At 39.3% G+C, this 14,316-nt stretch overlaps 4 protein-coding genes across 4 annotated transcripts in view; 3 read left to right on the forward strand and 1 right to left on the reverse strand.

Annotated features, from left to right (window-relative positions):
• The window catches only part of LOC110004385 (tumor necrosis factor receptor superfamily member 5-like), a 92,757-nt gene extending 89,822 nt beyond the window's left edge, over positions 1-2,935 (forward strand). Inside the window, exons 6-10 of the mRNA XM_065960974.1 lie at positions 1,142-1,229; positions 1,301-1,491; positions 1,596-1,624; positions 1,709-1,749; positions 1,887-2,935. Of these exons, the coding sequence (XP_065817046.1) occupies positions 1,142-1,229; positions 1,301-1,491; positions 1,596-1,624; positions 1,709-1,749; positions 1,887-2,124 (587 nt within the window). The 3' untranslated portion in view covers positions 2,125-2,935. The remainder of the gene's footprint in view (positions 1-1,141; positions 1,230-1,300; positions 1,492-1,595; positions 1,625-1,708; positions 1,750-1,886) is intronic.
• Positions 1-14,316, forward strand: part of LOC109978220 (tumor necrosis factor receptor superfamily member 14) — a 164,018-nt gene that overhangs the window by 117,098 nt on the left and 32,604 nt on the right. The gene's annotated exons all lie outside the window — the stretch shown is intronic.
• Positions 1-14,316, forward strand: part of LOC136176979 (tumor necrosis factor receptor superfamily member 5-like) — a 94,473-nt gene that overhangs the window by 1,498 nt on the left and 78,659 nt on the right. The gene's annotated exons all lie outside the window — the stretch shown is intronic.
• Positions 9,358-11,176, reverse strand: LOC136181052 (tumor necrosis factor receptor superfamily member 5-like). Its single transcript, XM_065961184.1, has 4 exons — positions 10,779-11,176; positions 10,380-10,515; positions 9,696-9,791; positions 9,358-9,624 (listed from the first exon to the last, which is right to left on the reverse strand). The coding sequence occupies exons 1-4, from the start codon at positions 10,864-10,866 to the stop codon at positions 9,429-9,431; spliced, it is 516 nt and encodes a 171-aa protein (XP_065817256.1). The 5' UTR covers positions 10,867-11,176; the 3' UTR covers positions 9,358-9,428.

Consider the following 14,316-nt stretch of genomic DNA (forward strand, 5'->3'; position numbering starts at 1 on the left):
ACTAAATAAAGATCAGAACATGTTACTAAACAGTCATCACTGTAAAACCAGCTTTCTAACCTTCAGTTAGTTTGAGCCTCAAACACAGAGATGATCATCTGAGTACTTGTTATTTCCTTACACCAAACTGTTCTTTAGTAGAGCAGAAGTACAGTAGTTCATAAATAACCTCTGTGTTTGTGTCGACAGGTTCTGCTCTGAAGATGAAGACGTCGTGTACGATAAAATCAGACACAGTTTGTGAACCTCTGGAAGGATTTTACTGCTCAGACTCTAGAAAGGACGACTGTGTGGAAGCTAAGAAACACAGACGCTGTGAACCAGGAGAATACATCAGAGAACACGGTTAGTTAAACACATTTCACTTTTATTGGAAGTCTTTTCTGTCATAATCAGGATTATTTACAGACCACTGACAAAGAAGTCATTTCTTCTGTCTTATGAGTCACCATCTGAAGATTTTCTGAACTCTCTGGATCGTAATATTCCAACAAAAACGGTCCTGCTGCATCAGAACGAGTCCCAACCATCCAAATCTAGAGAAAGATTGAATCCAAACACATCACATAAATAAAGATCTACAGATTGATTCAAATTGTCCACCGCTGTTCCAGATTTCCTGCTGTATTTTCTGTGATGATTCATTTTTGTGAATGTTTTTTTAAAATTAGGATACTCAAAACTCTAACCTTTCGATTGGCACCCCATTTGGCAAATTAGGACCTTCCATTCAGTTCCCAGTCTATTACAGCCAATGAGATGAAAGGATTCTGTATTCTGATGAATCTATACCCAGCCAATTGCCGCCACTATGCTGACGACTGACGTTTCTTGTAGCCAATGACATTCTGAACACGAGGCTTTTTAAATTTGAATTTGAATTTATTTATTTAATAGGGACGATGCAATTTAACATAGTTTGAATACAGAGCATGAAACTGATGTGCTGCACAGAGAGCTTATAGCGATTGCTAATTTCCAACTCTTGTCTCTAGTTGGGCCTTTGATTAGCTGAAATGTGTTTGACCAACTGATAAGATAATTACATGACATCATTTTGTATATATGGTGATAGAGGGACTGTGTTCATGTCTAAAACAACCTCTGTGAAATATTCTCATGTGTTCTGTATTTCCTGCAGGAACTTCCTCCACAGACACCGTGTGCTCCACCTGCTCTGATGGAACATTTTCAGACGGGACGTTTCCATCTTGTCAGAAACACAAACAGTGAGTGAAGCTTCACATCACACATGGACTCTCCAGATGTTCCTGTAATAACTGTCCCTCTATCATTACAGATGTGAATCAGAGGGTCGAGAGCTGCTGAGAGCAGGAACTGAGACAGAGGACGCTCAGTGTGGAGGAAAAGTGTCACACAGGACTGCACTGATTATCTGTGGTGTTGTTGTTGTTGGTGTTGTGATGTTTTTAGTCTTTGTACTCGGAGTGTGTTATTTCAAACGGAGGAAGATTAAACATCAAAACTCAGGTAAGGTTTCCACTGTGACAATGAAACATGATCATGTTTATTTTATAGATATTATGGTCTGTCTCATCATTTATTTGATTTTTATTTCTAATGTTTTATTCCAGGAACCATAAAAGAAACACTCTCTCCCCAGGTATGTTTTAAACTCTCTTTACTCTCAATCTGTTTTATGTTCAATGATTTAATAAAGTCTCTCTTATTAATGTTTCCCGTACAGGAAGGTGTGAACCTTAAAGATCCAACCCTGAAGAGTCTGAAGTGAGATGACTCCAAAGAGTCGAAGCTGAGCCAGCAGAGCTTTGATTAAATGTTCTCTGACTGACTGAGATCAACTCTGTCCTGTTTTTACAGATTTACTAAATGTTTGATTTAAACTAAATCTCTTTTCTCGTCAGGGTGAGACGGTTCAGACTGAACTCCTGCAGAGTGAATCATCTTCAGGATCCTGTTCTGGTCCACCTGCTGGATCCTGACACACTGTTGAGATCTGTTTATATGTATATATGTGTTTATATGTATATCTGTTTTTATATCTGTTCCAGTTTTGTTTTTGAGACGATGATTGAACACAAACACTTTCATCAGCGATCCATCGGCTCTCTCACCATCAAGTTTAAATCTTTTAGAAATTAAAGATTGTCCCTTTAATTTCTTGGGTCGGCTGTGGCTCAGTGATGGTCGGTCGTCTCCCAAGTGAAAGGTCGGGGGTTCAATCCCCAGCTCCTGCAGCAACATGTTGATGTTTCTTTGGACAAAACATTTAACCCCAAATAACTCCCTCTGCTGCATCATCAGGGTGTGAATGTGTATAGATGAGTGTGAGCTGAGATGAGTTCAGATGTTTTTGATGATTTTTATGATTTTTTTATTTACTTTTGGGTTTGTAAAAAAGCCTTTGTTGCACTATATGTTAAAATAATTCATGTGATGTGTTTCTGTTAAACTCTTTATTTCTGATTAAACTACATGTATGACACGAGATGTCAGCGCTGTGTGAGGTTACATGTCCGGTAGACTCTTTATGTTTTTGATTCTGTTTTCAGAAAATAAATCAAGTTAATGTTTTAAAATATATTTTTATATCCTTTAGGCCAGGGGTGGGCAACTGGCAGCCCGGGGGCCACATGCGGCCCTCGTCAACCCTCAATGTGGCCCTCAGGTCAATTTTTATATATCAAAACATGAAGAAAACATGACAAAATCTGCCATAAACTATTTCCATAATAATATTTGATCACTGGCATATGTTGAGTTAAATTTGAGACATAATTGACTGTTATCGTTTTTGTATACTACAATTTGGCCCCCTGGCAGTCAGAATTAAATGAATGTGGCCCTTGCTGTGACCAAAGTTGCCCATCGCTGCTTTAGGTCAACTTGTTTTGGTCTCAGGAGGAGAGGTGCGTTGAAAATTGTTAATAAAGTTTCATTTGAAAAAAACTAAGGATGAGGCATATCCACAATTACGAAGGTAAGATCATTAATGTGAATGTTAGCATGTTTGTGTACTGGCATAATGTGTAGTAAGTGCTAACACTATGTGTTTCTATTTGTTTCTTTCTATCACTGTCACAATTTTCAATGTCAGTATGAAAGAAGGATTCCAGCGGAGAGATTAGCGTTAGAGCTGAGTGCTTCAGATCAATGAGGACAAAACAAAAGCCTCACAGTCTGAGTGTAAGGGAAAGTTATGCAGCAGGTTCATGACAGATTTCTGTTCATCAAATCAAGTTTCTGTGAGTCATATAGGTGCCACAAGTACTGCTAAAAGCTACTTATAAATATATACATAATTTGATAAACAATTCATAACATTACTGTGTGAAAATAGGCAATGGGATTCACAGAAACTAGATACTAACAGTCTGTGTTTTACCACTTCTCAATATTATGTGCTTCTTCTCATATTTATTAGTAAAGAGAGATTGAGATCAGATATTGTTTGGCTAAATGTATTGAGTTATTATCTTCCTTTTTCTATAATTGTTCCTTCTATAACACATTTTCATTAAGTATTTAAAGTTAAAATTGCACTTGCAGCAAGTACAGTATGTATTGTACAACATTGTAACAAATTTGTGTATTTTCCCAGATTGCACTAAGGGATACCCGTCCTGTGCAGCTACAAAGCTGCCAGTGTACCTGTGTGGCTGGTGCAGCCTTGTGCAACCATGTGGCAGCACTATTATACCAGACTGCACACTATTCTCAGCTCAACATCACCACTGTCCCCCCAGTGCACAGCTGCACAGAGACAGAACAGCAGTGGCATAAACCAAGAACCATGGTATGCTAACTTTATGACATACTGTGAGGTTATGTAAAGTTCTTTGTCCTTGTTTTTGGAAAAAACGTTTTTTTTGTCTAACTGCAGGGTGTTAAACCTGGTCCTGTAAATGAAATGGTCATCCTTTCAGCCAGACCCAAGGAAAGAAGACTTGCACAGGGAGTCATGATTGTTTCTGTAATTATTATCATTTGTGAAAACATTTGAGTTAAAAATCATACACAGACACAAGATCAAAACATGCACATTACCAACATATACATAGACATGAGGTAGCAGTTAAGAAAAAAAGGTGTAGCTCTTGTCCAACACAGAGTTCACATTATTTTACCAGAAGTGTAATGTGCCTTTATGCAGTGTTCGGTATAGTTAGGGTAAAGACTTTTTTAAATAAATGAATACATTGGTAGAGAGAAAATAAATGAATAAGCAAATAATTATTTGTCTTTTCCATAGGAGCAACTTATATAAAGGAGTCAGGGCGCGGTCACACTGGCCATCCGTACCGTGCCCAAGCACGCTTCAACCCTAAAGTCCAGTTCATTTGACCAGTGTGACCGCTCTGTATCATGCTCAGGCACGGTACACTTCCTTGGCTTTGGCACACTTCAGAGAGGTGTGCTTCAGCACGGTACACTTCATGCACGAGCACAAGCACGCGGGTAAACAACACTGACAGCCTTCATTCTGGAGAAATCCAGAGTTTGTATCTGACTAACATGACACAATATAAGACACAAAGTAGCTGTCATGTTCTCTGTGTTGTTCTGTGTGCGGCCGCGGGCTCGACTGCGCGTCTCTCTCTCTCTCTCTCTCTCTCTCGTGCTTTAATCGAGGTAATCGTGCTTTAGGCCCTTCATCAGTACATGCTGGGACCATGTACATGTTCTTTTGTCTGCACTGAACATCAGCAGCTCCACATGATGTCATTGGAAACATCCTTAGAAACAGCACATAAAATTGAATCTAGTACAAAAGAGCAGAGCTCCTGCATTGAGTGGCACCAATTAAGAAGATACAGAGTCACATCCTCCAAATTTAGAGAGATCTGTCACACCAGAAGTCACAGCTCTGCTGTAAATCTTGTTAAAAGGCTACTGAGACCCAGCCATCAGACTGCAGACAAGAGGAGGGGGCTTGAAATGGAGCCTGCAGCTGTAGAGGAGTACTGCAGAGCAAGGGATGTGAACCACTACCCTTGTGGGTTCCTCATCCACCCCGACGCACCATGGATGGGATCATCACCTGATGGTATTGTCTATGACCCACAGGGGCAACCAGTCTTTGGCCTCCTAGAAATTAAATACCCAAATGTAGTGATCTATGTGGACTGCCCTTATATAAAGATCAGTGAGGGCACACACACACTCAGAAAGTCCCATCCTTACTTTTGGCAAATCCAGGGCCAGATGCTGATTTCCGGTTTAGACTGGTGTGACTTTGTTGTCTATACGCAGGAAGACATGTTTATCCAGAGAATTCCCCGAGACAAGGAAACCACCATCTTTTTCTATGTGTACCTACCCACTTCCTTAGATAGCTAGACTGAAATTAGACTGCCAAGCAAAAATGCTCAGTAAGAAGCAAAGGCGTCAGCAGTGTGTTCTCCATGATGGATTCAATTTTAAATGTATGTTGTTGTTTTGCACTAGGTTCATTATTTGGTTATAATGTTTCCATTGTGCTTAAAAATGAAATGTTTTACACTTGTGAGAATGTATGTTTTGCAATACAATGTGATCGATAGCATGGGAGTGTTTCATGTATAAATGTCATTTCTAAAGAAAAGAAGGTAAGCAAAAGAAATCTGGGTCCAAGTTAAATTGGTCAAAGTGAATGTATTTCAACAAACCAATATTCAATGACTTCATCAACACCAAACAGATTTCATGTTAGTATATACAGATAATTAATATTTACAAATGAACATTTTGCCCTTAAAAGAATACAAAACAGATTTCAGTATCGTTAATTGGAACCACAGTGATCAGGATACTTGCGCGTGCCCGTCCTACATGAAAAGGGAGCAATGTGGATCACAAATCCTGATTCTCTCTGTGATTATCAATGGAGAATTTAAAGGAAAGCGCAACATTGTTTACACAACTTGAACCGCAAACCATCATTGACGAATATGAAAACTTCATTTAACAGCCAAATCAAACACCTCGGCATCAGCAAAGGCCAGACGAGCAGCTTGGCAAGCGATTGCAGACAAATTAAATGTGTAAGTGTAAAGAATATGCTAATTGGCTGTACACTGTTCCTGTCAAAATAAACAAATAAATAAAAGAAAAATCCTCAAAAGCAACAAATCAAGATTACAGCTGACCCTCTGCACCCCCTTTGCTCGTAGTATGAACTCTTGACTTCAGGGTGCAGGTACAGAATGCCCCGGATGAGGACTAAAAGAGGCATTACATCTTTAGTACCACACAGTATTCAGCTGCTTAATAAGCTTTGATTATACAGGATGAACTCGGCACTCTGCACTTTATTTCACTTGCTACTGAAATCACTCAGTTAATCATGCGATGCTTTACTGTGTTCTTGTTGTCTTGTAAATGTTTGTTTGTATAGTGTGTTTTATGCTCTCTGTGCAAGGCAGATTCCTCTAGGGGCAATAAAGGTTTCATTCAGTCATTGAAAAATGTCTGCAGTTCAGCTAGAGATACCAGAGAAGAAGTGAGACTTAATTATATAATTATAAATACCTTCAGAAACAATTTTGACTTTTTATGTTCTTGTTCCTCTTTTGAAGAGCGTAGGCAGACGCTACAGTGTCCCTCTGGCCCAAAAAACATTAAAAAAATGTATTTTGTTACTGTTGGGACAGACAATAAAGTTTATCTATCTATCTATAAAAAGATTTGACTAAATCAAAGTGTCTGATTCTTGAACAATAACATCAAACTATTGAATATCTGTGCTCTGCTGACCTCTGGTGGTCAAAAACAGAACTGTTTGAGTGTTATTTTAACTTCAACACTCTGAGCTAACAGTTCAAATATTTGTAAGTTAAAGGACAGTAAGAACTCTGAGGTCAAAGGTCAAAGGCTCAGTTCTGTTTCTGAAGTAAAGCTCTGTGTTTCATACTGAATATATCACCTGGAGGAAGAACTCTGAATACTGAACTCTGTCTCATCATCAATCTCATCTTTCATCTTTTCTTCAAACCTTTCTCTCCTTTGTGTCCTACATAAAAACATAAAACATAAAACAAACATTATCAAAAAAATAAAGTAAGACTTAAATTCAATTGAGCAACACAGATTAATAAGGGTTATAGAGGGAGAAAATATAAAAAAAATAAGTAGAGAGTATTGTTCACTGTGGATCAGGAGCGCCCTCTACTGGACAACCTTCATGATGACACCATATCTAAATGACCCTAATGGTGGTTTCTCCATTAAATATTTTGTAAAATGTTTTGTTTTTATATCAGCGCATTTATATAAAAAAATCACCCATCCATCCATCTATCTACATTTTCTTCCTTATCGAGGTCGGGTCGCTGAGGCAACAGGTGAAGTACGTCAACCCAGACTTCCTCCCCTTCAACATTTTCCAGCTCCTCCTGGAGGATTCTGAGGCGTTCCCAGGACTGAAAGGATATCCCTCCATTGAACTCTGGGTCTACCCCAGGGGGTTCTCCCGGTCGGGCATGCCCGAAAAACCTCCAAAGGGAGGTGTCCAGGAGACCCAATCAGACACCCGAAACAGAAAAAGCTCATTAATGAGCTTAACTGAAAAAGGGACTAGTGAGTTTTTGAAGCGGTTGTGTTTGCACAGAGGAACCCTGTACCTTCTCCCTGAGTTCAACAAAACATATTCAGAGTGCAATACATGGGAAGTGTCCAATAAAATGCCCTTGGCCTGTGTGATTGTGGCCTGCTCAAAAAGATCCTGGGGGGTAAGAGGGGCACACATTCCCATGATCTTGCCTGCTGTCTTAACCAGGCTGAGGATCTGAGCTTTAGATTTTACACCAAACACTCTTAGTCTCCTGAGAAAATGGAGGCACTTGCCACCTGTGTGGCACCGCCAGCTAAAATCCAGCTAAAATCATTGTCAGTATGCACCCCCAGGTATTTCTATGAGGTGACTTGTTCAATGCTGTGACCATGAATGGCCACAGGGCTCCGGTTTCCGACTGATCTGGGGTCCAGCAACATCTCAACAGTTTTACGAATGTTTACGTGCAGTTGATGAGCATCACACCAGTCCACAAAACTGTCCACAAAACTGTCCATAGCAGCTCTGTGGCTACTTGGGTTCGAATTATTTGTGAGTAGACTGAGGATGACAGTATCATCTGAGAATTTCACGACATATTTGTTTGGCTGGGTGCTAACACAGTTATTAGTATACAGAGTAAACAAGAAGGGTGAACTGACACATCCCTGTGGGGCCCCCGTGCTGCTTACTGCTGTTTCAGAGAAGACAGAATTAAATTTCACTTGTTGTGGCCTGTTTGAAAGAAAGGAGTCGTACCACTTGATTAAAAAAGGGTTCACATCTAGCTCAACTAGTTTTTTAAGAAGAATGTGTGGCTGGATTGAGTTAAAAGCTGAGCTAAAATCAATGAAAAGCAGTCTGGCATATGCAGCAGGGCTTATTGTTGAGATGGCGTCACTTGTGCTACGGATTTTTGTGTAAGCGAATTGGTAGGGGTCCAGGGATGGCTCCACCTCCGAGTGTAGCTCCTCTGTTATGAGTCTTTCCAGTGATTTCATAACATTTTAGGTGAGAGCCACAGGCCGGTAATCATTGTCCTCCTTGGGGCATGCTATTTTGGGAACTGGGATTATTATTGATTTTTTCCATAGATCTGGTACCGAGTGTGTATCCATGGAGAGCTGAAAGAGTTGATGCCAGGCTGGTGTAAGTTCCTCTGCAAATGTCTTTAAATAAAAAGGCGGACAGGTTGTCCGGCCCTGTTGCTTTGTTGGTGTGTATGGCTTTAAAAACCTTAGTAACAGAGTGTGGGTTAATTCAAATTCTGTGCTCGTTCACATTACAGATTAAATTCTCTAAAACTACACAACATTCCTTGTGATTGTCAGTTTCATAGCGCAGATAAAAGTTGTTAAGTTCATTTGCACGTGCAGTTTCGTTGTGTGCAGATAGGGGCTTCCTTTTTGTGTCCATGTTGGTCATTCCACGGATGGAGTCCCACAGTTTCTTTGAGTTGGATTGGGACAGTTCCTGTTCTGCTCGTTCCCTGTGCTGCAGCCGTGCCGCTCTCATCTGCTGGTTCAGGTCTTTTTGTGCAGCTCTGACTCCTGCAGTGTCTCCTGATGTGAAGGCGGACTTCTTCCTGTTGATGCATTCCTTTATATTTGATGAAAAACTGCTCTATCAAAGATCTTACTGAGTGCTGGTAACACGCTAATGGGACGACTGTTAGTCTCATCTCATCTTTTGTTTCTCTTAACATCACCATTAAAGGTGTTTCGCCTTCTGGATTCGATGGTTTCTTTAAAAGAAAGAATTTAAAGTGAGCGACATTTAATGATCTAACTGTGAAGCTGTTTGAGAGTAAAGAGATATAAAACATACCTGCTGAACTTTTTTCTTCTGTAAGACAACATGAAACAAATCATTGATGGTATCTATAATGAAACATGATCATGTTTTTATTGTCACATTATAAATTCTTACTTCTGTTTAGAAAACGTTTTATCTTCACTCTGTAACACCACGCTGTTAATACAAGCACGAGAACTAAAAGAACCACAACAACACCGACTATCAGTCCAGTCCAGTCTGATGGTATATCTCCACATTGAGCGTCCTCTGTCTCAGTTCCTGCTCTCAGCAGCAGCAGACCCTCTGATTCACATCTGTAATGATAGAGGGACAGTTATTACAGGAACATCTGGAGAGTCCATGTGTGATGTGAAGCTTCACTCACTGTTTGTGATTCTGACAAGATGTAAACGTCCCGTCTGAAAATGTTCCATCAGAGCAGGTGGAGCACATGGTGTCTGTGGAGGAAGTTCCTGCAGGAAATACACACAGTGACAGTTTTCAATATTAAACTAAATACATGATGAGATCTTTAAAGCAGAATCTCAGAAAGAAACACCTGAAAACATTTTTTAGTTTGAAGTCCAGATTAAAGCTTTAAATGCATGATCGATGAGCTGAAAATATACAGAAAGAACAATTTCACCTGATACCAAGAAAAAGTATCTTTCTAAACTTGATTAAATATCAATCTTTGATAACTTTTCATTTCATGTATGAAATGTTGCAGACATATCATCCATGCAGTCTAAAATATGAAGGAAATAAGTTCACTAATATTTGTGTCTGTAAATGAGAGAGAGAGAGATATTTGGTGTAAACACAGCATGTTGTGTGAACACCTGCAGTGTGATTTGATCAGATCAGCTGCTCCCTTTGACTATTTTCTGTGTAAACAAAACCAGCTCAAAGGAAAACATCTGAACCAATGAGAGATTCAGATTTAAGGTTTGCTCTAAAAACAAACAGGAAATACAGAGAACAACACTCCAGCTGCAGTTTCCTCATCAAGGACTCAGTAATAAAACTTCTGCCTTTAAATTAAAAAGGTAATAAAAACAACATAAACATTAATTTACCTGCTCCACATTCTCTGCAGGGATAACAAAGTTTGAATCCGTTCAGTCCATTATTGTAGGTCCCCTCTGTGCACAGCTGACAGGATGTAGTTTTGTCCTCCTCACAGTCTGTTTTAACTCGAGTCCCTGTTGAAAAGACAAACTTTAATGTCACACAATCAGGAAACAGACATTGTAGGATTTTATATCTGATAATGTTTGAAGATAAAGCATCGACTTCATTCCACTCGCTGTGGACGTGTTATGTGTTAAGACAACAAAAACCTCAAAACATCATAACTTTCATTCTAACTTTTTATTAAAAAGCTGCCATGAAATCAGACAAGTCAGGAAGAAACAGTCAGAGAAACATCCAGAGAAATCCTGGAGGGACAGACTGACGATCTTACCGATGGGACACATGGGACAGCACTCGTCTCCAAACACATATTCTGTTGGATGGCAGGTGAGGGTTTGATTTAGGAATATATTCATCATAAAAATCTGTGAAGAGAAAAAGAAACATCAGAAACATTCCTGTGGTGATGAAGCTGATCAGGAGTTTGAGGTTATCTTTAAACTGCTCTGAATGTGGGATGATGGAGGCTGCTGAAATAAGACTGCGGTGAAGCCAGCCGCTCCTCGAGTTTACATGGTGAAGTGAGCCGCCCCTAAATGTGAAGTGCTCACGTATTCTGATCTTTATGGTAAATGCTCCGGACTGCAGAGCGAGCAGGAGGAACAGACAGAGAGAGCGATGAAGTGAAGTGCTGAATGTCTAGGTCTTACCATAAAACTGACTATGAGATACAAGTGTATGAAACGGGAGTAAACAGAATACAGTACAGGGAATAGCTTCGGAGGTCGGGGAAGTTAGTGTGAGAATAATTCTGCGAGTCTGCGGTAACTTCCGTTTTTCAAAATAAGGTGTTCACCATTAAAAAAAAGTTTTCTTGGAGAAAACAATAATTATATATATTTTCTTACATAAGTAGACAATGATTCTGATATGGTTGGACTTAGTACTTCCTAGACTACATGCACCTGTACTATGAAGTACTTTTACTGTGTACTTTTTAAGAAATCCATTGTCAAAGTCCATAATAAAGCACTATAATGAGTAAAGTCAGAAAAAAGACTCATTATAGTGACAATGTATTGTAAAAAGTGAAGGTGCACAATTTAAACAAAGGAAGTGCATGTAAGTTGTATAAAAGAACTGAGCTTTATTACGGACTTTGACAAAGGATTTCTCCAAAAAAAATTCTCCAAGAAAACGTTTTTTTTTTTTAAATTGTGAACACCTTATTTTGAAAAACGGAAGTTACCGCAGACTCGCAGAATTATTCTGCGAAGCTATTCCCTGTACAGTGATCGGTTTACTCCCGTTTCATACACGTGTATCTCATAGCCAGTTTTATGGTAAGACCTAGACATTTAGCACTTTCAAAAAAAAGAAAAAAGGAGATTAATTAAAGGGCAAAATCGCTCTCTCTGTCTGTTCCTCCTGCTCGCTCTGCAGTCCGGAGCATTTACCATAAAGATCAGAATACGTGAGCACTTCAAATTTAGGGGCGGCTTACTTCACCATGTAAAAGCGAGGAGTAATATTTACAGTCTATGGGTGGACCCAAAAAATGCATACTGAATGACCACGAAAGTTCAGTATACTGAAACACCATACTGAATAGTACGTACTGCATACTGAACTGTGACAATTCAGAAAGGGCCCTGGTCTTCGCACAACATGCTTTCTCTCTCTGAATGAATTCATGCGCCATCTGGTGGCAGAACTTGTAACTTTAGCGTTTGATATTAATCTTATTTCCAGACACACATATTAGTGAACTTATTTCCTTTGGTTTGTTCAGAGCCTCTGATTGGTTCATATTTTAGACTGCATGGATGATATGTCTGCAATATTTCATACATGAAATGAAAAGTTATCAAAGATTGATATTTAATCAAGTTTAGAAAGATACTTTTTCTTGGTATCAGGTGAAATTGTTCTGTGAATAAGACTTTAATCTTTAATCTGGATTTCAGACTAAAAAATGTTTTCAGATGTTTCTTTCTGAGATTCTGCTTTAAAGATCTCATGTATTTAGTTTAATATTGAAAACTGTCACTGTGTGTATTTCCTGCAGGAACTTCCTCCACAGACACCGTGTGCTCCACCTGCTCTGATGGAACATTTTCAAATGGGACGTTTACATCTTGTCAGAATCACAAACAGTGAGTGAAGCTTCACATCACACATGGACTCTCCAGATGTTCCTGTAATAACTGTCCCTCTATCATTACAGATGTGAATCAGAGGGTCTGCTGCTGCTGAGAGCAGGAACTGAGACAGAGGACGCTCAGTGTGGAGATATACCATCAGACTGGACTGGACTGATAGTCGGTGTTGTTGTGGTTCTTTTAGTTCTCGTGCTTGTATTAACAGCATGGTTTTACAGAGAGAAGATAAAACGTTTTCTAAACAGAAGTAAGAATTTATAATGTGACAGTAAAAACATGATCATGTTTCATTATAGATACCATCAATGATTTGTTTCATGTTGTCTTGCAGAAAAAAGTTCAGCAGGAACTCCCGACAAGGTATGTTTTATATCTCTTTACTCTCAATCAGCTTCACAGTTAGATCATTAAATGTCGCTCACTTTCAATTTTTCCTTTTGAAGAAACAATCGAATCCAGAAGACAACTTGATGTTAAGAAGAAACAAAGATGAGGTGAGACTAACAGTCGTCCCATTAGCGTGTTACCAGCACTCAGTAAGATCTTTGATAGAGCAGTTTTTCATCAAATACAAAAATACCTTTCAGAGATTAACTTCATCAAATAATTCCAACATGCCTATAGTCTGTTAGACTGATGTCATCAATCACAAGCTTCTTCTTAAAAAGCTGGAGTGTTATTGATTGAGGAGCTATCAAAAAGATCACAGAGTCTCCTTTAATGGAAGCTACTCAGACTATGTGTCTGTGGGATGTGGTGTTCCTCAGGGAAACTGTCTCGGCCCCCTCCTGTTTTCCATCTTTACTAATGATTTACCTCTCGTACTAACAAATGCTAAATGAATTATGTACGCAGATGATAGTACAGTATATACATCAGCAACAACACCTGCTGATTGAACTGTTATCATGAACAAGGAGCTAGATACCACAGGAAGATGGATCCTGGAAAATAAGCTCAGACTGAACACATCCAAAACAAAGAGTTTAGTATTTGGTTCAAATCATTCTCTAAGACGCGAGCCGGAGATTCATCTCTTTATAAATAACAATGATTCAGCAAGTAAATGAAACTCAACTGTTGGGAATCACAAATTGTCCTGATCAAAACACAAACACACTACCGTCAATAAAATGGGAAGGTCAACAGCTGTAGTAAAATACCTTACTCCTGACTCAATGAAGCTTGCTCTGGGTACTCTAGTTCTTTCACAGCTTGATTATTTCCAGATAATTTGGGGAAATGCCACAAAAAAAGGTGGAAGCAGACTGCAGCTTGTACAGAACAAGGCGGCACGCCTGGTTCTTCAGTGTCTGTATAACACTAACATCAACATCATGCAAAGTCGTCTCAGCTGGCTGACAGTGGATCACATCTTCACTTCTACTTGCTACATGGAAACTTGAGCAGTTCAAAACGCCTTCATATCAATACAGTCAGAATTTAGAGTCACATGCATACGCCACCAGACGAGCAACAACGTACAGTCATATAGAGCAATGACAACATGGATGCTTCACCATTGTTCTTGACTAAATGAACACAAAAATCAATTTTTAAAGCAACCAAAGAAACACCTCGGGGCATCATATCTGTAAGATATGCAAAGAGGTGTTGGTCGTTTTTCGCTTTTTTTTAACCTTGTTTAAATACCTGTCTGGAGCTCTCGGGTACAGCTAATGGGGATCCTAACAAATAAACAGACTG

The sequence above is a fragment of the Labrus bergylta genome, chromosome 12, assembly GCF_963930695.1.
Source record: "Labrus bergylta chromosome 12, fLabBer1.1, whole genome shotgun sequence".
Classification (NCBI taxonomy): Eukaryota; Metazoa; Chordata; class Actinopteri; order Labriformes; family Labridae; genus Labrus; species Labrus bergylta.